Source organism: Heterodontus francisci, chromosome 4 (assembly GCF_036365525.1).
Source record: "Heterodontus francisci isolate sHetFra1 chromosome 4, sHetFra1.hap1, whole genome shotgun sequence".
In the NCBI taxonomy this organism is placed as follows: domain Eukaryota; kingdom Metazoa; phylum Chordata; class Chondrichthyes; order Heterodontiformes; family Heterodontidae; genus Heterodontus; species Heterodontus francisci.
Genome location: NC_090374.1, coordinates 45,792,310 through 45,814,521, shown reverse-complemented (window position 1 = coordinate 45,814,521; position 22,212 = coordinate 45,792,310). Strand labels below are relative to the sequence as shown.

General features: G+C 41.1%; 1 protein-coding gene across 2 annotated transcripts in view; it reads right to left on the bottom strand.

Annotated features, from left to right (window-relative positions):
* Window positions 1–5,300: 5,300 nt before the first annotated feature.
* The window catches only part of mtx3 (metaxin 3), a 29,497-nt gene continuing 12,585 nt past the window's right edge, over window positions 5,301–22,212 (bottom strand). The window contains exons 6-9 of one of the 2 annotated variants that reach the window (XM_068029453.1): window positions 18,703–18,779; window positions 16,698–16,855; window positions 10,310–10,380; window positions 5,301–9,220 (exon numbers count right to left, since the gene is read on the bottom strand). In XM_068029453.1, the coding sequence (XP_067885554.1) occupies window positions 9,119–9,220; window positions 10,310–10,380; window positions 16,698–16,855; window positions 18,703–18,779 (408 nt within the window). In that variant the 3' untranslated portion in view covers window positions 5,301–9,118. The remainder of the gene's footprint in view (window positions 9,221–10,309; window positions 10,381–16,697; window positions 16,856–18,702; window positions 18,780–22,212) is intronic. The other variant, XM_068029452.1, reaches the window with a different exon arrangement.

Genomic DNA, 22,212 nt, shown 5'->3' with positions numbered 1-22,212 from the left:
CTAACCTGTACCTGAAGCATCTCTTCCTTAAAGATAACCTATTGTTCCGATACAGCTCTTCCTACCAGTCTTTGGTTCCATTCTACCCTGGCTCGATGCCTTCTCATTGCATTGAAGTGCATTGGATAGAAGTTATGTTTTAACCATCCTCAGGCAAAGGTCTACATTCTTGGAATGGTTCTTTGTCTATCTTGCGTTTTTTTGAGCCCAGCTTTTTTTTTGGCGGTGGGGGGGGGGGGGGGGGGGGGTGGGATTGGAGGGGCGGCGTTCAGGCCTGCATCAATGAATAAATGACAGAAGTGTAGCAATAAAAGCAAAACACTGGCTGTGATATATTGCACAAAAAAAAGACTTCTTGAAATCTTTATTTGGTTGTGACTTTTTTGTACATTCAATATTGCAACAGCTGCAGAGGCTTAGAAAAATACATTATAATAAAAGATGTGCAAACTTCAAAAACATTTTACATTCCAAAGTTGCAAACTAAACATTTTTTTTTATATCAGCTGTCTGTCATTAACACAATGTAATTATGATTCAGCACAGAGGGAGGCCATTTGGCCCACTGTGTCTATGCCAGCTCTTTGAAAGTTATCCAATTAGTCCCATTCCCCTGCTCTTTCCCCATAGCCCTACAAATGTTCCCTTTTCAAGTATTTATCCCATCCCTTTTGAAAGTTACCAATGAATCTGCTTCCTCCACCCTTTCAAGAAATGCATTCTAGATTATAACAATTTGTTGCATTCAAAAAAAACTCCCCTCTGGCTCTTTTGCCAATTACTTTAAATCTGTCTCCTCTGGTTACTGACCCTCCTGTCAGTGGATTAGTGAAAAGACAAATTACATGATTAGTGAAAGACTAGTAAATGATTAGTGGAAAGTCAAATGACAACAGAAATAGAAGCAGTGATATATTTGAAACTCAATGGTTACAGATTAAATTACAATTTTTTAATACATAATAGCGCGGCACAGTGGTTAGCACCGCAGCCTCACAGCTCCAGTGACCCGGGTTCAATTCTGGGTACTGCCTGTGTGGAGTTTGCAAGTTCTCCCTGTGTCTGCGTGGGTTTCCTCCGGGTGCTCCGGTTTCCTCCCACATGCCAAAGACTTGCTGGTTGATAGGTTAATTGGCCTTTATAAATTGCCCCTAGTATAGGTAGGTGGTAGGGAAATATAGAGACAGGCGGGGATGTGATAGTAATGTGGAATTAGTGTAGGATTAGTATAAAATGGGTGGTTGATGGTCGGCACAGACTCGGTGGGCCGAAGGGCCTGTTTCAGTGCTGTATCTCTAAAGCGTAAAATAGGAAGAGATACTGAAGTCAGAGGGTGGCCATCTTGATAAAATCAAGTGATGCAATCACAAGCCCCATCCTCAAGCTGAAAGAAGTGAAATTAAAATAATTAATGAAAAAAAATCAGTTACTGGACCAATCAAGGGTAGGTTGCAAAATATTCAATTCATTTTAATACAAATTGTAAAGTATAAACATTAATTTCTGAGTATTTCCCAATTCAGATTAATTTTTAAATTCTGGATCATAAGTCTTAAGTATGTGTATGTTTTGTTCATCACGACTGCCTAGATGTGAACTTATTTTCTATATCATACATCAAGAAACCTGCACAGAGCAATGTAGAGATATTCCCTTAGCAAAGAAAATATCTAATTGTCATGGGGTCACAATATCCAACTCCTAACTGACCATAGCAATAACTTCTTTACTTAAGAGAAAGCCAAACACAGATTTCAAGAATACAATGTGATTACACCATGCAACCTTAAAAAGGTATACTCACCTACATTAATACCATAATACATTAATGGGCCCAAAAGGGTGTTTCAAAAGTGCAGATTTAGAGGGGAGGGTTGAGCAGAACTTCAGACAGGAACCAGTTTCACTCTATTTTAGTCAAAAAAAAAAGGTTCGACAAAAAGGTGGGGATGGACCTTTCTGACCCCTTACCCATACCAATGTCATAAGAGGCAAGACCGATGGGAGGACGTCAATGGTCAAGAATTTCACCAGTTGCACCTCACATGGACTTGCGTTCCAGAACTGGCAGAAGTGAGGACGACGATGCTGATTTCCTGATGGAAATTTTAAAATTTAAATTTTTTTATTGTTACGACCAGGTGAGAAAGAGGTCTAGGGTTCCCTTTCAGCCTTCACCTGGTCTTACTGTAACAGGGTTTAATTTTAAACTCACCCTGTTTTTAGCTCCCCCTTGGTGAATCATTGTTCCCCGCTTTCCAATTATAAGGCAAAAACCAGCACAAACAGGCTTTCTTAGGTTTGAAGAAGAAAAGTTGAAATTTATTAAACTTAAACTCTAATTCGGTTGACGCCTATGGATACATGATGCGTCCATACGCTCGCATGCAAATAGAGACAGAAAAGAGAAGAAAAATAAAGTGGAAAAGTTTGAGGCAATATCTGAAGAGATTTTGTTAGGATTCTTTGAGCTCACTGTAGAGTCCTTGATTGCAGGTTGATTTTGCTTTTCGTTGGGGCCCAGTATTCTTCTTAAACCTTGTTCGCTGCAGGAGATTTTTCTCTCTTGGGGTTCATGTGTCTCCAGTGGATTCAGAGGCTTGTGAGAAAGAGATGGGAGCAGACAGGAGAGATCTTCTCAGTCCAGGAGCAAACAGACACAGAGCCCAAACTCACTGTAGCCACTTCAAAAGAAAACCCTGGAACAGCCAGGTAGTCATGTGACCAGCTGGTCTAACCAGTCCTGGCCCTTGTGGATTGTATCCTCCTTACAAGGCCCTGGAATGTGCTTCCTCACCTTCAATGTCTGTTAGTATGCAAATGTTTTTTTCCAGCCACGGCTAATCTGCTTAACAAGTCATTTCCTCGCTCCAACAAGAGTTAAAAATCAATGTTCATGACAAAATTGATGTGCCTCATTCTTGACAGGTGGGGGCCTAGCATGGCATTACATAAAAGAGTTCTAAAATCTATGGCCTCAAATTTGGCTCTAAAATTCCTGGCTTCCAGCAGGACGGACATGTAACGAGTGCTATAAATAGCACAGGCACCCAACACTATCCAGGAAGTGTAACAGGATCACTGGGTCAGATTTCTGCCCTGCCACACTCACTGTGTCGCAGTGGGTCTCCAAGAATTTCAGGCCCACTGTTTCATATGGCATAATGTTGCTATTCTTATAGAATATCACATTCTCTGACAGGCAAAGAGTAGCATGTACTTGCCATATATAAATAGTAAGGGAAAATACCTTACTGACCTGGCAAAAAGAAACAAAGCCAGGCATCTTATCAGGGGTTCTGACTTCCAACCTGAAAGTTGCAGCAATCTTCTGCAAACGCAAGTGAAACTAAACTCAGACTTAACCTCACCTGGTCTTTATTTAACATTAAAAAGAATACACATTCACTTTAGCAGAAGTACATGTTAACACACTTCTGTTCTTACAAACCAGCACATCATTCAGCCTGCTATAGGCAACTACAAGGGTCAGCCATTAATATACAGGGCTGTGGGACTAATTGGATAGCTCTTTCAAAGAGCTGGCACAGAGACATTGCACTGAATAGTCTCCTTCTGTGCTGTATCATTGTATGGCATAGCATTTCTGCTGCAATTTCATACTTTTCTACAAGACTCTGAATTCAGACGGCAGGTTACCATTTCCCTCTGCGCCACTACCCATTTACTCAACTGGTATGATCAATGACTGGAGAGTGCAAACATTTTTTTTTTAAAGTTTACAACTGTTGATAATCCACAGTAGTAAACAGAGAAGTGAATCAGACCCATTCTCTGCAATTCAGACAGGTTCCTTTGGAATGTTAATGTACTGACAGTACCTAAATCTAAGACACATTACTCACGAGTTTAGAACAAATCACAGATAGAAGACTGTAACAGTCTAAATATGGATTATTTTTATATTAAAGCTAACTAATTTGAATATTTTACTACCGGCCCTCCATCACATTTGACATTTTAAAAAAAAATTCAACTCCTGGCTATTGTACATGATGATGGCTGCATTGTGACTTCCATGTCTGAAGGTTTGAGTCTACTTTGGCTCTCCAGATCTTTCACACAAGCTCTCTATGAAATTTACAACATAAACTACATCAAAGTGCAACCAAGGCCCATCACACAATGAACTTGATTGAGGTTACACAAACTGCCTATTATCCTGATTGAGGTTAGATCATTGCCAAGACAGAATACGTGGATAAGTTGTACTGGACGAGCAATCTCAAGGTCTGGTCTAACTAAACCAGAAAATAAATCCCAACATGGAAGTCTGAGAATCTGAATTCAGCTTAAAGCAAAAAAAAAATCTGGAATTTAAAAACTGACACCAGTAGAAGTGACTATGAAGCTACCAAGCTGTCATAAAAACCCAACTGGTTCATTAATGTCCTCTAGGCAAAGAAACCTACTGTCCTCAACTAGTCTGGGATTACATGTGACTCCAATTGATTCTTAACCACTCTATGAAATGGCCTAGCAAACCACTCAGTTGTATCGAATCACTACAAAAGGAATAATAAGAATCATGCATGTATGACAGTGATTGTAGGTGGTGGCTCACCACCACCTGTTCAGGGCAACTAGGGATGGGCAATATGCCCACATCCCAAGAATGAAGAGGAAAATACAGATCTGTGCACTGGCAGAAAGAGCATCCAACCCAAAATGGCAGACAAAAGTGTGCTTACTTGGGTAGACAAGAGCAGCTCCAAGGTGTATTTTTTTTTTTAATTCTTTCATGGGATGTGAACACCACTGACAAGGCCAGCATTTGTTGTCCATCCCTATTTGCCCTCCACAACTGAGTGGCTTGCTCGGCCATTTCAGAGAGCATTTAAGAATCAACCACATTGCTGTGGATCTGGAGTCACATATAGGCCAGACCAGGTAAGGGCAGCAGATTTCCTTCCCTAAATGACATTAGTGAACTAGATAGGTTTTTGCAACAATTGATAGTTTCATGGCACCATTACTGAGACTAGCTTTCAATTCCAGTTTTTATTAATTGAATTTAAATTTCACCAGCTGTCCTAGTGGGATTTGATCCAGTGTCCCCAGGGCATGAGCCTGGGCCTCTGGATTACTAGCTCAATGACAATTTAAAAAAGCTAGTCTAATGATGGCCATGAAACCATTATCGATTGTTGTAAAACCCCATCTTGTTCACTCATGTCCTTTAGGGAAGGAAATCTGCTGTCCTTACCTGTTCTGGCCTACATGTGACTCCAGACCCACAGGAATGTGGTTGACTCTTACATGCCCTCTGAAATGGCCTAGCAAGCTACTCAGTTCAAGGGCAATTAGGGATGGGCAATAAAAGCCAGCGACGCCCAAATCCCATGAACGAATAAAAAAAAAAGCTACGCCACCATCTCCCCAGTCTATGCATATGAAGGCAGACAAGTAACTCTGAGGAACAGGTGTGCCGTCGTAGCTTTATCACACATGATCATTACTTTACAATGACATTTTCAATCCACCTACAGCTCGCCTTCCATCTCGGCATCCCATATGGAGCAACCTTCCTGAGCAAGATCTACCAGCAGACATCCTTTGGATCAAGATATGGAAAACACGTCAAGTCACCAACAAGTTCCTTGTTACAAACTCCATTTGTCGAATGGCAGGCTTTGAATTACGATGGCGAGAGTGGTCTTTGCTAAACAGGTTCAGGACAAGCCAGGGCCCCTAGGCAGCTAACCTCCACTGCTGGGGCCTTATGCATTTTTGGTGAGACACAAGCAATGCTCCACATTACAGAGGAGTGTCCCCTCCACAGACTAAGTGGCGGACTAATCACCTTAAACTCAGCAAATGAGGAGGCTATCGCTTGGCTCCAGGGATTTGCATTTGTTAAATCCATAAATAATTACTTTACTGAGGTTACAACAGGAAAACAGAACCAAAACATGCCAACTGTTCCAACACTTATCCTTTGAGGTGTAAGCACCTTTTGAAGCTTTCAAAAAAACCCATACTGTTAATGGTAGATCGTCAAGTCAAATTCTATGAAATTTAGAGAATACTTAATCAAAACTGGGGAAAGGTGTAAAAGTAATGCAGAAGAAACACAAGAAGCAAGAGCAGGAATAGGCCATTCAGCCCCTCGAGTCTGCCCTGCCATTCAATAAGATCATGGCTGATCCGTCCCAGGCCTCAACTCCTGTTTCGGGCCTGCTCCGCATAACCCGCTTACACTGCAGTAGGAATGGAGTTTTAAAAAGTATCCAGCAGTTACTTTGCTTTAGAAATGATGCAGATAACTTCAGAGTCTGACTTGCTTTCTTAAAGCACATATGTTGGAGTCAAGTATTATTTATACTCAGCATGAAACGAAAACAACTTTAGTTATATTTTACATCTCAATGCATCAAAAACTACATTCATGCTACAGGCAGTATTCCTAATTTTTATATTAAATCTAATTATACCCCAATAATGCAAAATTTTAAAGATTGTGCTTACGTTACAAACACCATGCAACATCTGCTTTGCAACATTTAAAAAAAATTAATTCTTAGGGTGTGGGTGTCGCTGGCAAGGGCAGCATTTATTGCCTATTTCTTGCGGCCCTTAAAGTGGCAGGGGGTCTTCTTCTTGGACCAGAGTACCTCTGTATTTATGCAGCTTGCTTCTCAGAGCAGATTTTATGCAGCTACAAAGGCACACCTGTTCCTCAGAGTTACTTGTCTGCCTTCATATGCACACACTACTCCTTGTAGCTGCTCTTGTCCACCCAAGTATGCTCACATATTCCTCAAAGCAGCTTCTGCTTGCCTTTTTGGGTTGATGCTCTTTCTGTGATGGTGCACAGATCTGTATTTGCCACTCCGGCAAATAAAAGGATCATTTGAAAATGAAAGTTTTGTAACTTAAAAGAACCCCACCAAATCTGATGAAGCCAGACAAACAGGAAATTCATATGAATTCAGACTCGGACAAGCAATTCCAGCATTTATGGCAACTTTACAACATAAAAGGTTTAAGATTTTTTTAAAAAGCTGTATTGTACATGATCAGGAACGAGTAAATAACTGTGGAAAACTTCTACCAAAAAAAAATGAAATGCACACAGACATTTAGGTGTGGCCAGTCTAAATTCAGGCCATCTGAAAACAAGTTGTTGTAGATAAATGATAAAGTGCAGTATGCAGCAGTAATATCCTCACTATATATATGAAATATGGGTAGCCTAAGCATTAAATCAGCAATATAAATATCAACTGTATTAGCTGTTACACAAGAAACAGAAGAAAAACTTACTCTGTCTCTGCAACACTTAAAAACAAACCGTGTTCCCACTTGCTCAAATTACACCAAGCACACAAAAGCAAACATACAAGCCATCAATGGATTTGAGCAGCACTAATCAATTGAAAGTGGCATATTCAGTTATTTAGATATAAACGGAATACTACAGAAAGATAGATGGTTAACAGAAGCTGGTTCAGTGTCTACATTCAACTCAAAATTAAACTTACTAAGCAGCCTTGTGCAAATATTCCCAAGCCCCAAAAACCTTCAAAACTGAAAATTTCAAGGAAATAGATGCCTACTGAAAATTATCTTTGAACTTTCTTGCATTTAGCTATTAGCAACATTTCACAGTACACTTGGCTGCACACAAGGTTGTCCAGACGGCAGATTTTGATTTTGCAAATAAAACATTCTTGAGGAGAACGTTAAACATGTAACAGTATAAAACACAGAAAATGTACTAAAATTCAAAGGATATTTACATATACAAAGACCTTTGTAAATGTAATGATTTGAGTTTTTTCTTTCAGCACGAGAACCTTTTTTAAATAAAGGGAGCTATATTTTATCAAGGCAGAATTTGAGTTGAACAAAAACATAATTAAAAGGCACAATAATGTCCTTTTTCAAAAAGTTAGTTTTATCACACTAGAATTGCAATTAAAGCAAATCAGTCAGACTGTTATTTTACTTATTCTTGTACTAATTTACAGTTTAAACAATGGTGTTTAAACCAAGTTACAACCTTTCTTGAATAATTGGGGTTCAAATAATTTGGTTGTAAACAGTACATTCAAAAATACTTGTTCATCCTGAAGATACTTTCCATCGGACATATTGAGATTAAATTCGACACTATAAGCCAAGTTAACTGATTCAGTTTCAACTGCAAGAAGTTTTATGACTTCAATTCACTGCAGCATCTGAACTAAATTTGATAGGGTACAGATCTAAACCGATTCCAATTGATTGCTTTCTCATGCACTTCAGTTCGTTAGTGACCATTACATACATTCATGTAATAGAACAAAGTTCAAAAGCACATTTTTCGCCAAAAGCACTTGCTTCTAAAATCAAAAATGTTTTAAATACATTGACATTGTCTTTCCTTTATTAATTATCTATGGAATTTTAAGAAAATAATATCCTAACATTATTTACAATACTAAAGGTGTCTCCACTAAAACCATGGAGTCAATAATGCATTGAATGAGGCCAAATAACCACAGCCCTTTAGAAACATTACTTGAGGTACAACTTTTTCAGTTCAAACAAGCTACAAATGAGAGCTATTAAGGAGTGGTTGTCCACTTGTTGCAAGACAGGTAACAGTTGGACAGCAGGGCTAAAACAGTACCGTATTCTAGGAAATGCTGCTGCTTCCAGATGACGTTTGCCTCCAGAATTGGCAGCCACCTGGTCAACCCATCAAAAAGCTGGCATGTCTTACCCCCATCTATAACAAGTAGAGCTATGTCAACCTGGAACTCCCAATAGCAGTTGATTATCTGTTGTAGTTTAAAACATTTTAAACTCTAAAGCTCTTTTCAAAAAAATCAGAAATGCGTTTCTGAAATGTTATGTCTGAAGGGGTACTGATTGATTAGCTCCAGCTGCTGAATTGGAAACAATAGCTAGTGAGCTCCGCTGCATGGACTGAAGCTCTCAGATCGCCATCTTGGATACACATTCAGTGCAGAACCTCAGATACCTCACCTCAAAATGGCACTTTTTAATTTATCTCCCATTTCCCTACCCTTAGATCCATAGCCATGTTAAAGTTCTGTTTACACAAGACTTGCTGCAAATATACAGGCAACAAAAGCAGTCAAGGCAATCAACATTGTGAGGAGCAGGCCTCACTGTTCGTGGGGGTCAGAAGTAAGGGGGTTGCACCTTGAGGTTTGTGCTGGGGGCTGTTGCGAAGATTGTCGTCCATCTACAGGAAAAAAAATAAAAGATTTGATAGATGTGTTTTCATGCTTATTATTGGATTTAATTTTTAAATTTAAACTTAATTTTAAACAACTAGATTTGTTGCTACTTCAACAAAGTTTGCTCCTAAGAACTGTTCTTTCACAATATGTGCCAATGCTTTAATATGTCAAACATGACTAAAAGAAGATGGGAACATGGCACTAACCCATGTACTGTTGCTGATCAATACAATTATTGTAAACATTCCTGTATTTAGAATGCTACTTAGATTTCAAAGCTGCTTATTTGTGAGAATTATCAAAATCTATTGTATACTGTGACAATACAAGTTCATTTACTCCAAAGGTTATTTACGTGAATAGGTTTTAAGTTTGCAATATATAAATTTAACACGCTCATAATTGAAGGCTAGAATCAGAAATGGTACTGTTTAAAAAATACACCAATATTGTCTCACTATGCTTAACTCCTGCTCCAGATCGCTTAAGACATGGCGAGTTATTATAATCAGCAGAATTACTGACTCTTTCCAGAAAGACAGGCAAAGCGTGAGAAAGGATCAGCTTTGCACGTATTTGAAATACGTGTTGGAATTTCTTTTTCCAGTTTTCTTCCCTCTTCCCACGAACGTGGTAATTCCTGCTGTCAGTTTTGCAGGTGTCATCAGCTTTCTAAAACAATGCCATGAGAGAGTTTAGACTGTGAATGTTGGCAGAATATTCAACTGCTGGGGAATCACAGCCAAGTTGGGTTCTGCCCTCACCTGACATCCACACACTTTCAGGCAAGAGTTGATGGATAGCCATCGGAAACTGGAATCTTTGATGAATATTCCCTTTTCTGGTACATGAACACAGGCCAACTGTCGTGTTCCTACTTCTGATTCGGCACAAAGCAAGCCTCCTTTGTCTGTATCAGCATGGCACTAGACAGTGCATTAAAATTCAATTGTAATGCATTATGCAATAGACTGGTAGGAAAACTTTAATGTATACTGCTAAGTTTGCTAACTAGACTAGGAGTGAAATATTATTCAAGGCACTTTATATAGCAGATTGGTTCAATAGAAAAAGCAATTAAACGAATCAACCTTCTCAATCAGGTTAGATTCCTTGTTTACAAGTTGCGTCAGCTTCTGCAGGTTTGCATCCACCATATCTTCTAAGAGGCCAGCAGGAGAGAAAAAAAAACAAAATAGCAGGAAAAGTAGAGCATTTCAGCAACAGTGAGACAAAGGAATATGCATGCAATAAACTGTTCCAACTCCCAGAGATTGGGGCACTTATAAAGCAACAATACTTGCATATCCCAACATACACAATTGATTGCAGGTTATATTAACAATCATCATAGAATCATAGAATTGTTGCAGCACAGGAAGCCATTCGGCCTGTCATGTCCATGCCGGCTCTCTGCAAGAGCAATTCAGCTAGTCCCACTCCAGCCCTGCAAATTCTCTCTCAGGTGCATATCCAATTCCCTTTTGAACACCATGGTTGAATCTGCCTCCACCACACTCTCAGGCAGTGCACTCCTGATCCTAATCACTTGCTGCATAAAAAAAGTTTTCCCTCCGGTCACCATTGTTTTTTTACCCCATTCATCTTAGATCAGTGTCCTCTGGTTCTTGACCCTCCCACCAATGGGTACAATTTTTCCCTATCTACTCTTCACAGACCCCTCATAATTTTGAGCACCTCTATCAAATCTCCTCTCAACCTTCTCTTCTCTAAGGAGAACCTCAGCTTCTCCAATCAATCCACATAATTGAAGTCCCTCATCAATTAAAAATGAAGTAGTGTATTCAAAACCAAACTATATACTTTACCTATACCAAAAGCTCTTTTATGCATTTCAGATTCCGAACACCATCAATGTATCTTGGAAGTCAACAGAAAGAATCTTCAGAGACGAAATTAAACATAGATAAACACAGAAGTCCATGACCTGAGTTCTATCCAAGTGTAAATATACTCTCTAAAGGGGAAGGGGCGATCAGACAAGATTTTAGATTTCTGGTGCTCTTCTGTGGTAAGCTGTCACTTTAACAACAAAGAACAAAGAAAATTACTGGCATAGTTGAATTTTCCTTTGAATTCAGACTTGCACTGATTTGCTGAACTCCTGCCTTGAAATGGATTACAAAAGAACTCCACAATTTGAATAAAATGAAACAGTACACTGTAAAGCAAACTGAATTGAACTGTCAAACAAACCCACCCAAAAGACCATCCGAACAAATGAACAAAAGAAACTTCACTTTCTATTTTCAAGCCAACTGCACCTGTACACTTAACTGTACCGCTACTCTTTTGTTTATGAACATTGGTATTGTGCCCAGAGTAGTTAAATAAATGCAGAGAATGTTAATGAGCTAAGGTTTAACATGCCTATTCTTAACCCAGTGAAATACAGGTCCCATACTAATTTACATTCATGGTAGCAGCACTAGTATGGGCTCCTTTCATACCAGAAACAAACTAAATTCTATGTTTGAAACAGTTATCTAATCACTGCCAACAAAGAATGCATATTCTTGACAGATAGATTGGTCTTTTATATTCCTACTACCTCGTAACTCCGATTCATTGCTCTGCTCTGTGGAGTTTCTTTGCCTACAGCTCTTTGCTTGCGGTTTGTTTTTGTATTGAAGAATTTTCTTCTTTTTGCCAGTTCTTAGATCTCACTGGCCATACAGGATATTTTAGTTCTCCAACTAGGAGATGGTAGAGAACTTTGCTAACGCTGCTCTGTAACTGCTCGGAGGTGTGTGAAGGGAATAGAAACAGAAGCAGATCGACAGCGGTGGGGTGGGGGGGTGGGGGGTCGCAGTTAAATAAGGAGTTGACAGATTAAAAAGGCACATATTGATTTCTTTGGCGGATTACGTTTTGAAGGATTCTTTTCCTATACAAACTCGGCAGCTGCAGGTAAAAGCATGACATTACAGGCTATCCAAACAATCCTACAACTCAGATTCATTCTGTTGTAAGCCTAATCTCAAGCACATTGATGGAACAATATTTTTATATCTTCTCACTCCCTTGGGCGGCATAAGGAATTTTGCTTTGCTTTTAATGAAACTCATCCAGCAGACCCTCAAACATGCAGGAAACTGGATTTCCCATCAGTGGAAGATACGGGCTTTGAGCAGTTAACAAGACATATCCTTATAGGAACAGAGGTCAGCACCTTGATCTTCTCCCACCATTTAATTAGATCATCGCTGATCTGTATCTTAATACCCAACTACCTGCCTTGGTTCCGTAACCTTGAATACCTATGCTTCACAAACATAGATCAATCTCAGTTTTGAGATTTTCAATTGACCTAGCTTCAGCAGCTTTTTGGGGGAAAAACAGTTACAGATTTCTACTGCCCTTTGTGTGAAGAAGTGCTTTCTGACATCACACTTCCAACAGCCCATTGCTAACTTTAAGGTCAAGCCCCCTTGTTTGGACTCTCCACTAAAGAAAATTGTTTCTCTTTATCTATTCCATCAAATCCTTTAATCATTGTAACTTCACTTAGATCACCAATTAATCTTCTATATTCAAGGGAATGCAAGTCTAGTCCATGGAAGTGGTCAATAATTTAACCCTTTCAACCCAGGTATCAATTTGGTGAATCTGTATTGCACCTCCTCTAAGACCAACATACCCTTCTGAGGTGCAATGCCCAGAACTGAATGCCATACTCCAGATATGGTCTAAGGAGAGCTCCGTACAGCTATAACATAGCTTTCATCCCTTTTTATTCCAGCCCTAAGGTAAAGGTCAACATTTCATTTGCCATTTTAATTATTTTTTGTGCCTGTCCAATAGCTTTTAGCCATTTCCATACTTGAGCCTATGAAGTACTCTCTGCTCATCCACAGTTCCTAACTTCACGCCATTTAGAAGATCAAAGTGACTCACGACAACGCAGAGTGATCGCGAATGTCATCAGTGCGTGTGAACATTTGCCAGCTTGCCAGTATGAATGTGCTCATGTGCGCACATGACATCACCACACAATGACCTCCTCACCCCTCAAAAATTGTCTCCATTCACCCATATTCTGCTCCCTCCCACCATCTCTGCTTCACCCCGATTTCAATAAAATAAAACAGGATCTGGCCAAAGTGGACTGGGAGCAGCTACTTGTAGGAAAGTCGACTTCAGACCAGTGGGAGTCATTCAAAAAGGAAATAGTGAGAGTTCAAGGCCAACATGTTCCGTAAAGGTGAACGGTAGGACCAACAAGTCCAGGGAACACTGGAAGTCAAGGGATAGAGGATTGGATAAGGAAAAAAAAAGGCTTATGGCAGATTCAGGGGGCTGAAAACTGCGGAGACCCTAGAGGAGTATAGAAAGTAATTAGGGGGTGAAGTGGGGGCATGGAAAAACACTGGCGGGCAAGATAAAGGAAAATCCCAAAGTGTTTTATAAGTATATTAAGGGCAAAAGGATAATCAGGGAAAGAATAGGGCCCATTAAGGACCAAAGTGGCAATCCATGTGGAGCCTGAAGGCGTAGGCGAGGTTTTAAATGATTACTTTTCATCTGTGTTCACTATGGAGAAGGACAATGTAGGTGCAGAGATCAGGGAGGGGGATTGTGATATACTTGAACAAATTAGCATTGAAAGGGAAAAGGCATTAGCAGTTTTAACAGGCTTAAAAGTGGATAAATCCCCAGGTCCAGATGAGATGTATCCCAGGCTGTTATGTGAAGCAAGGGAGGAGATTGCAGGGGCTCTGACACAAATTTTCAAATCCTCTCTGGCCACAGGAGAGGTGCTAGAGGACTGGAGGACAGTGAACGTGGTACCATTATTCAAGAAGGGTAGTAGGGATAAATCAGGTAATTACAGGCCAGTGAGTCTAACATCAGTAGTAGGGAAACTATTGGAAAAAATCCTCAGGGACAGGATTAATCTCCACTTGGAGGCAGGGATTAATCAAGGTTAGTCAGCATGGCTTTGTCAGGGGAAGAAGATCATGTGTAACAAATTTGATTGAATTCTTCAAGGAGGTGACTAGATGCGTAGATGAAGGTAAAGCAGTTGATGCAGTCTACATGGACTTCAGTAAGGCTTTTGATAAGGTCCCGCATGGAAGATTGGCTAAGAAGGTAAGAGCCCATGGGATCCAGGGCAATTTGGCAAATTGGATCCAAAATTGGCTTAGTGGCAGGAGGCAGAGGGTGATGGTCGAGGGTTGTTTTTGCAATTGGAAGCCTGTGACCAGTGGTGTACCACAGGGATCGGTGCTGGGACCCTTGTTGTTTGCAGTGTACATTAATGATTTAGACGTGAATATAAGAAGTATGATCAGTAAGTTCGCAGATGACACGAAAATTGATGGGGTCGTAAATAGTGATGAGGAAAGCCTTAGATTAAGGACGATATAGATGGGCTGGTAAGATGGGCAGAGCAGTGGCAAATGGAATTTAATCCTGAGAAGTGTGAGCTGATGCATTCTGGGAGGACTAACAAGGCAAGGGAATATACAATGGATGGAAGGACCCTAGGAAGTAGAGGGTCAGCGGGACCTTGGTGTACTTGTCCATAGATCACCGAAGGCAGCAGCACAGGTAGATAAGGTGGTTCGAAAGGCATATGGGATACTTGCCTTTATTAGCCGAGGCACAGAATATAAGAGCAGGGAGGTTATGATGGAGCTGTATAAAACAATAGTTAGGCCACACCTGGAGTACTGTGTACAGTTCTGGTTGCCACACTATAGGAAGGATGTGACTGCACTGGAGAGGATGCAGAGGAGATTCACCAGGATGTTGCCTGGGCTGCAGCATTTCAGCTATGAAGAGAGACTGGATAGGCTACGGTTGTTTTCCTTAGAGCAGAAAAGGCTGAGGGGAGACTTGATTGAGGTATACACATTATGAGGGGCATTGATAGGTTAGATAGGAAGAAACATTTTCCCTTAGCGGAGGGTTCAATAACCAAAGGGCATAGATTTAAGGAGGTTTAGAGGGGAATTGAGGAAAACATTTTTCACCCAGATGGTGGTTGGAGTCTTGAACACACTGCCTGAAGGGGTGGTAGAGGCAGGAACCCTCAACATTTAAGAAGTATTTAGATGAGCACTTGAAACGCCAAAGCATACAAGGCTATGGGCCAAGTGCTGGAAAACGGAATTAGAATAGATAAACTTGATGGCCGGCAAGGACTTGGTGGGCTGAAGGGCCTGTTTCTGTGCTGTATATCTCTATGACCCCGCTCGACTGCTCACTCCATGCCATGCTGCTGTGTTCCCTCAGCCACTCGCACCCCCTCCCCTCAGCTACTTGTTCCCGTCCCAACAGCCGCTCTGCCTCTTCGGCCACCGCTCCCCCCCACCCTCCAAATGCCGCTCCCCCCCACCGGGCCCTTCAACCGCTTGCTCTAGATCTCGCCTTTGCTCCTCCCCCTTCGCCGATCGTTCCCTGCTCCTCGCTTCCCCTCCATTCCGCTCTCTGGCTGCTCGTTCCCCACTTCCCCCACCCCCCCACTCCCTTCCAGACGCTCGCTCCAGGCTTCAGCGCTTCCCTCCTCTCAGCCACTCGCTCTCATGTCGCCCGGTCACCCTTCGTGACCCATCTTGCTTCTTCAGGCAGCGCAGCGGGGAATGATTGAACATGGGAGCAAGTGGCTGAGAGGAGGACAGCAGCGCAGCCTGGAGCGAGCAGCTGGGGGGGCGGGGGGGAAGCAGGGAGACTGCGGCCAGAGAGCGGGGTGTAGGGAGGGGAAGCAAGGAGTGGGGAGCAAGCGGCTGGGGGGTGGGAGGGGGACCGGACAAGTGGCTAAGGAAAGGCAGCGGGGAGTGAGCGGCGAGAAGATGGGCGCAGGAGGGAACGGTGAAGAGAAGCGCGATGGCAGGAGGGAGCTGGGAACTGTTGGGGGTGAGATGGAGGTGGCGATGGCAACCACCGTGGGGATTTTCGAGTTGAATTTGTCTTTTTGGATAAATTGAGCAGCGCTATCTTTATTACTGGCAGCTGCCTGAGACGTTGCAGACAGTAACGTTTCAGTGGAAGAGGCTGCATTTGTGCATGTGCTAGTACTGCGCCACCTTGTGGTTGCGTTGTCAGCAAACGCAGCCTCAGAAAATACTCTGATCTATCTTGGGTCCAAAGTGAATGATCACACACTTTCCTACACTGAACTCCATCTGCCACAGTTTCGCCATGACAGATGTATTACTCTAATTCAAAAATAACGCCATTAAAAAAACTGGCTTACAGTAAAATCGGTAACCATTTCCAATGAAATTCACTGTAACTTTAATACAAGTACATGCTTGGCAAAAGCAAATATCTCCTACCCCGCACTAATAAATTTCTGGCATATCCATTCCTGATACAAGTTATTTCTGGAGCATTTTACATATTACATGTAACACAAGGCCACTGTGCTTTTACTGAAATGCTGCACAAATCTTGAATAAATTAGGGTGGGTATGTACTGCAGTCCACCCACCATGTCCAGTGACTCACCTGCAGTGTTTTGTATGAAGTACTGATTCAGGATGTTGTCACAGAATTGACACAGATTATGCAGCTGATGCAAATGCTTCTGGAGGTGCGCATTAGGGAACTCTGCTTTATATAGAGGAGCAAGAAATCCAAATGCAAAGGCATCAAAACTGGTTGGTCTAGAGATAAAACAATGAAGACTCAAGTTATAAAACACCAATTATGGCACAGTTGTTAACGCTCAGGCTTTTTCCTCAATACCTCTGTTCTGTGCTCTTGGTTAATATAAAGTGGGAAGATTTTAAATGTAATCCTATATGTTGCTGTTGAGGTTAAAAGCAAGAATCATGTGGTTTATATTATATTCACACCATGCATCAGATTGATTCCTGAAAAATGCAGTAAACACTTTATTATTAAGATAAAGAGCACCAGCCTTTCAGCTGTACTTCTCTCTCCACATTAATAATTCAAATATCAATCTATGTAGTCACCTTTATAAACATTTGCAAGAGCATTAATTATTTTGTGGCAGTTACCAGCCTGCTCGTTACCACTTTGTGTGCACTCCAATGCTGCTGTTTCTTATACCCCTGCCTTGCAATTGCTCTCATACTTGCACTGATGCTCTTTTTCTTCGGTCTTGCGCCTTCACCACTCCATGTCCTGTTCCAACATTCACTGCTGGCTTTCCTCTGCTGTCAAGCAAAGCTACTTGTAAATCCCTGTCCCCATTTTCCAGAATCTTGTGCTTACAGCAGCTGCTTCGTCTTACCTTAATTTAAACTTTAAACAGCCTATCTGGTTTGTGATATTTAGGCCACCATAGCTGCCACTAATTGTTGCAGATTGCATTTTATCCCCCAATACTTTTCTCTTGTGTTCATCGCAAAGGTAGTTTCCATAAGTAGATAGACTCCCCTATAATGAAACCTGATTCATGTATGGGATCTAATCCCATGATTAAAAACTACAGTCTACATAATACAGTAGAGATCACATGGGGTGACCACAACATTTGCCAGTCACTCATAATACTACTCTAGACTAAAATTCTTGGGTTGGATTTATTTAGAAGTTATTTCATATACAGATGAAAACATACAAGATACTGATTCCGTGCAATATTTAAAAAGAAAAAACCCTTTTAAAAACTATTTCATACAGCTCAAAAAGCAGCAGGACTTTTGAATTAAATATGTAGACCATCGCAATGCAAATACTGAATGCAGGTAACAGAATTTCCACTCCACCCAGAGATCAGATCTTTTGCCAGAACCAAAGAAAATTTCCCGTCACTTAAGCTGTCCAAAAGTATCTGAAGTCAGAGCTATCATCACTCATGAGTACAGGCACAACGGTGCATACTAACACGGATGAGCAGAGGTGCTTACACATTACTTTTCTTCAGAAGATCTGTTATTGGCTTGGTTACATACAGTTTAATTAGCACCTGTATAAAACCTTCAGACACAGATCAATTTTCGAGCCTTCATTTGGAAATTGAGAGAGAGGAGGCACCTTTCATGTCATCACCAGCTACTCCAAAATTATATGACATAAAATACAGAAGTCTAACAGTTTTGTCAATACAGTATCCCAACTTTCTTTTAACATACATAAGATACTGAGAAAAATAATCAGTTTACAAAAGTGCACAGTTCTAAAAAGGTACACAAGTGTAATTTAACAAGTCCCTGAACAATCAATATTGGTTCTGTAGTTGACTTCCCTTTGAAATATTATAAGCAACACAGTATATCTTCCATTATCTCTTAAAGTAGAAACAGTTTTGCCTCTCCCCTTCCCCTCTGATGAATAATCAAAGGCTCAATTGCCATGGTGTGGGATGGGGGCCTGGAGAAACAGCTGTACTGGTTCAGAGTCAGATGAAACCCTGGGTAAATTCGGGGTAGCCAATCAAGGTGGATAATTAGGGCACCAATCGGAGGGGCTCAGTAGGTAGTTTATATCTGTTCCTTCTTGAAACTTTTGCTCAGAGCATTTCTTCCCTATCAATACTCACATTTTCCCAAAGAAGAAATCTGATGTTCCCAATCTGTAGGAAAGAAGGTTCAGACACTCCTTGGCATCTCTGTAGATCTGTTCAAAACATGCCACAGCATCATAATTAAGCCAGTTACATAGTTAAATGAAATTGTACTTCATCAACATAAAATCAGAGTGATACTGAATAATAGGATATTTAACAGGGCAGTCTCTTGATTCCTGAAATAATTCATACATTGCCATATTTTTATGTTCAACTGTAAGGAGGAAGAGTTGGCAGGCTATTCAACTGCAAGGGGAATTACAGTCAAGCCCAATCCTCTCCTTACAGGTGCACTTTACGCCAGGAGTCAGCAGTGTGCCAATTTATTCTCCTCTCCCTTTCCCAAGGACATGGATGGTAATTGTAGCACCCTTACCACCAACTTATTCAGCATAGACCAGGGATTAAACATGAGATCTTCTTGCTTTCAAGCTATTTTCTAAAGCATTGCCATCCTGATACATTCCTTATCCACATGACTTTTGAATCTTTTCTGTTTCATATGAATTATTCCAGTTTTTTTTATTGTCGCAGTTCCATTCAAAAGAAATGGCGAATCAATACAAAAATTGATCAGTCCTTGTGCTGTTATTTGATCCATATGGATAAGCACAGTGCAGTGATGTTGCAAATTTGCTCATTTATAACTAGATCATAGATCTCCAAGGGACTGCACATATGCTAATGTAGATCTGCAAGGCACATCTATATCATTCAGCTTTAATAGATCTGCAGGGATCTACTGCTTTTTAAATCTTCCTCCCTATATTTTCCCTCCCCATTCCCAGTCTAGCCAGGGTGACCACCAACAGTATTTCAGAGCAGGGCACCCTGCATTTCCACATTTCTGCCAATGCCACTAAGACGATGCTTGGGGCTTGCGCAAGATTTACACAGGGATGCATTTCCTTCCTATTTCCTTTCCTTTGCAGAAATACTCAACACCCAACATCACTGTCCCGTAGTAATGACATTGAGACTGGAATTTAGCAACATGGAGAAATTGCACCATGCATGGCACAACGGCCTTGTCTTCAGGAGAACATCTACGCTCACACCCCCTGCCACTTCTCCCATAACAACTTGCATTTATATAGTACTTTTAATGTAGAAAACATCAGAGGCACTTTACAGAACCCGAGCAACAGATGACCCACGCAACAGCAGGAATGACCAAAAGCATTTTCAAAAAGATAACACAGCACTTAGAGCCAGGGAAACAAGCAGCAGGCACAGGGTTTAGGGAGAGAGCTCTAAAGGAAAAGGCTATGATGATCAGGCATTCTACAATGGACAGAAGATGGGATTGGCAAGAATTGGAGGATGGAGAGCATGGACAGGGCTCTAGGACTACAGGATGTTGAAAAGGAAATGGGAGGTTGGGGGAGGGATGCAGGAACACATTGATTTTTAAATAAGCAGGAAGATTTTGAATTTGATATGCTCAAAAGCAGGGAATGTAGAAGCAATGCACAAGCAGGACTTTGGGCACGTTGTATGGTGGAGCTCAAGAGTTTAGTGATGAGGGCATTAAAGAGTCAAGGCTGGAAGTAGCTAAAGTGTGGACAAGAGTTTCAGTGGCACTGGGAGGCGAAGCAAGAATATTGCTGTGGAAGTCAGCCATCTTGCTAATGGATAAAATATATGGGGCTTAAAGTTCAATTCATAGTTGAACAGCACATCAAGGTTTCTTGCCTGCTGATTCAATCTGTGAACATCTGTGGAGGGGAATGGAACTGGTGCATATGTATGGAGTTTTTGTCAGAAACCAAATAAGATGGCTTAGGCCTGCTCATTGCTGAGTTGAAGGATCTTATGCTCAATGACTTGATGTTGAACAATTTGATAACAAAGGCAGTCATGGAAGCAATCCTTTTTGCATAAGGATGCAGAAGTGATGCACAAGGAGGACTTTGTGCAAGTTGTATGGTGGAGCTCAAGAGTTTAGTGATGAGGGCATCAAACAGTCAAGGCTGGAAGTAGCTATAGTGTGGACTAGGGTTCCAGTGGCACTGGGATGTGAAGCAAGCAATATTGCAGTAGAAGTCAGCAATCTTGATAATGGATAAAATATATGGAGCTTAAAGTTCAACTCTGTGTATAAGGGCATCACCAGTTGTCCATACAGTTACTGACCCAGTGTCTTCTAAAATTGTAAAAATCATTCCCTTGGTTCTTCCATAGACACCTATAGTACCTGCATCACAACCACTTGAAAGACTTTAAAGTTTTCTGCTCTACTACAGGCTATTCTATTTGAAAGGCCTTTCCATATGTCAATCACACAGTTGCAAAGAAGAGCTTCCTAACATCAATACTGAACGATTTACCAGTTCCTTGAAATGGTACTCAGGAACAATATTTTCTATGCCACTTAGTTTCACATATCTCTACAAAACCCTTTCCATTCTCCTCCTTTAAAAGATGAAGAGTCCGCATTTTTCTAAACTGTCTCCTTAACATTTCTTCTGACATGCGATGCTTCAAGGGCTCGAAATGCCTCCCTTGTGCCTTAGTGACCAGAATTGAATGTAACATTCAAGGTACAGCATGTCTAATACCAACCATTTGTATAGCACCTTTAATGCAAGATTGTTTACAGGCAGGAATATGGACAATAGATGTTAAGCCAGGAAAGAAGAGATTAGAAGAGGTGACCAAACTAGCCAACTCCAGACCATGCCTCAATTAGGATGAAAGCTATTCCATATCCAATTAGGGAGAACAAGGGTCTTGGCTGCTATTGGTTTTACAGTTGGTTTGTGTGCTTTGGACTGTCTCAATTGATTTAATTAGTGGTAAGTTGGTTCATAGACTGCTGAAACTCAATTAGTGGTGCAGTGGCTAGTACTGCAGCCTCACAGCTCCAGCGACCCGGGTTCAGTTCTGGGTACTGCCTGTGCGGAGTTTGCAAGTTCTCCCTGTGACCGCGTGGGTTTCCGCCGGGTGCTCCAGTTTCTTCCCACAGCCAATGACCTGCAGGTTGATAGGTAAATTGGCCATTGTAAATTGCCCCTAGTGTAGGTATGTGGCAGGAGAATGGTGGGGATGTGGCAGGGAATATGGGATTAATGTAGGATTAGTATAAATGGGTGGTTGTCGGTTGGCACAGACTCAGTGGGCTGAAGGGCCTGTTTCAGTGCTGTATCACTCTATGACTAAAATAGCTGTACATGTTCTCTGAACATCACCGTTGTCAGCAGTGCATCCCATTTTTCCGATAGTCATCTTATATCTACTCTTCATCCCAGAATAAAATGCACCAACCAGGTTTCTTTAATAAACCACAAAATTATCAGTTTATTATACAACAAGACAACCAGTAACAAAGCAAAGCATTAATGCACAGATTGAAATATGAAAGTTCCCTTTTACTTTTGCCACACACCACAACACATACACCGGGTTAACCGAAAAATAGAAATTTTCTCTTTAGAGCTCTGTTACAAATAAAAAGACAAATAAAAAATACTTTGGCCAAAT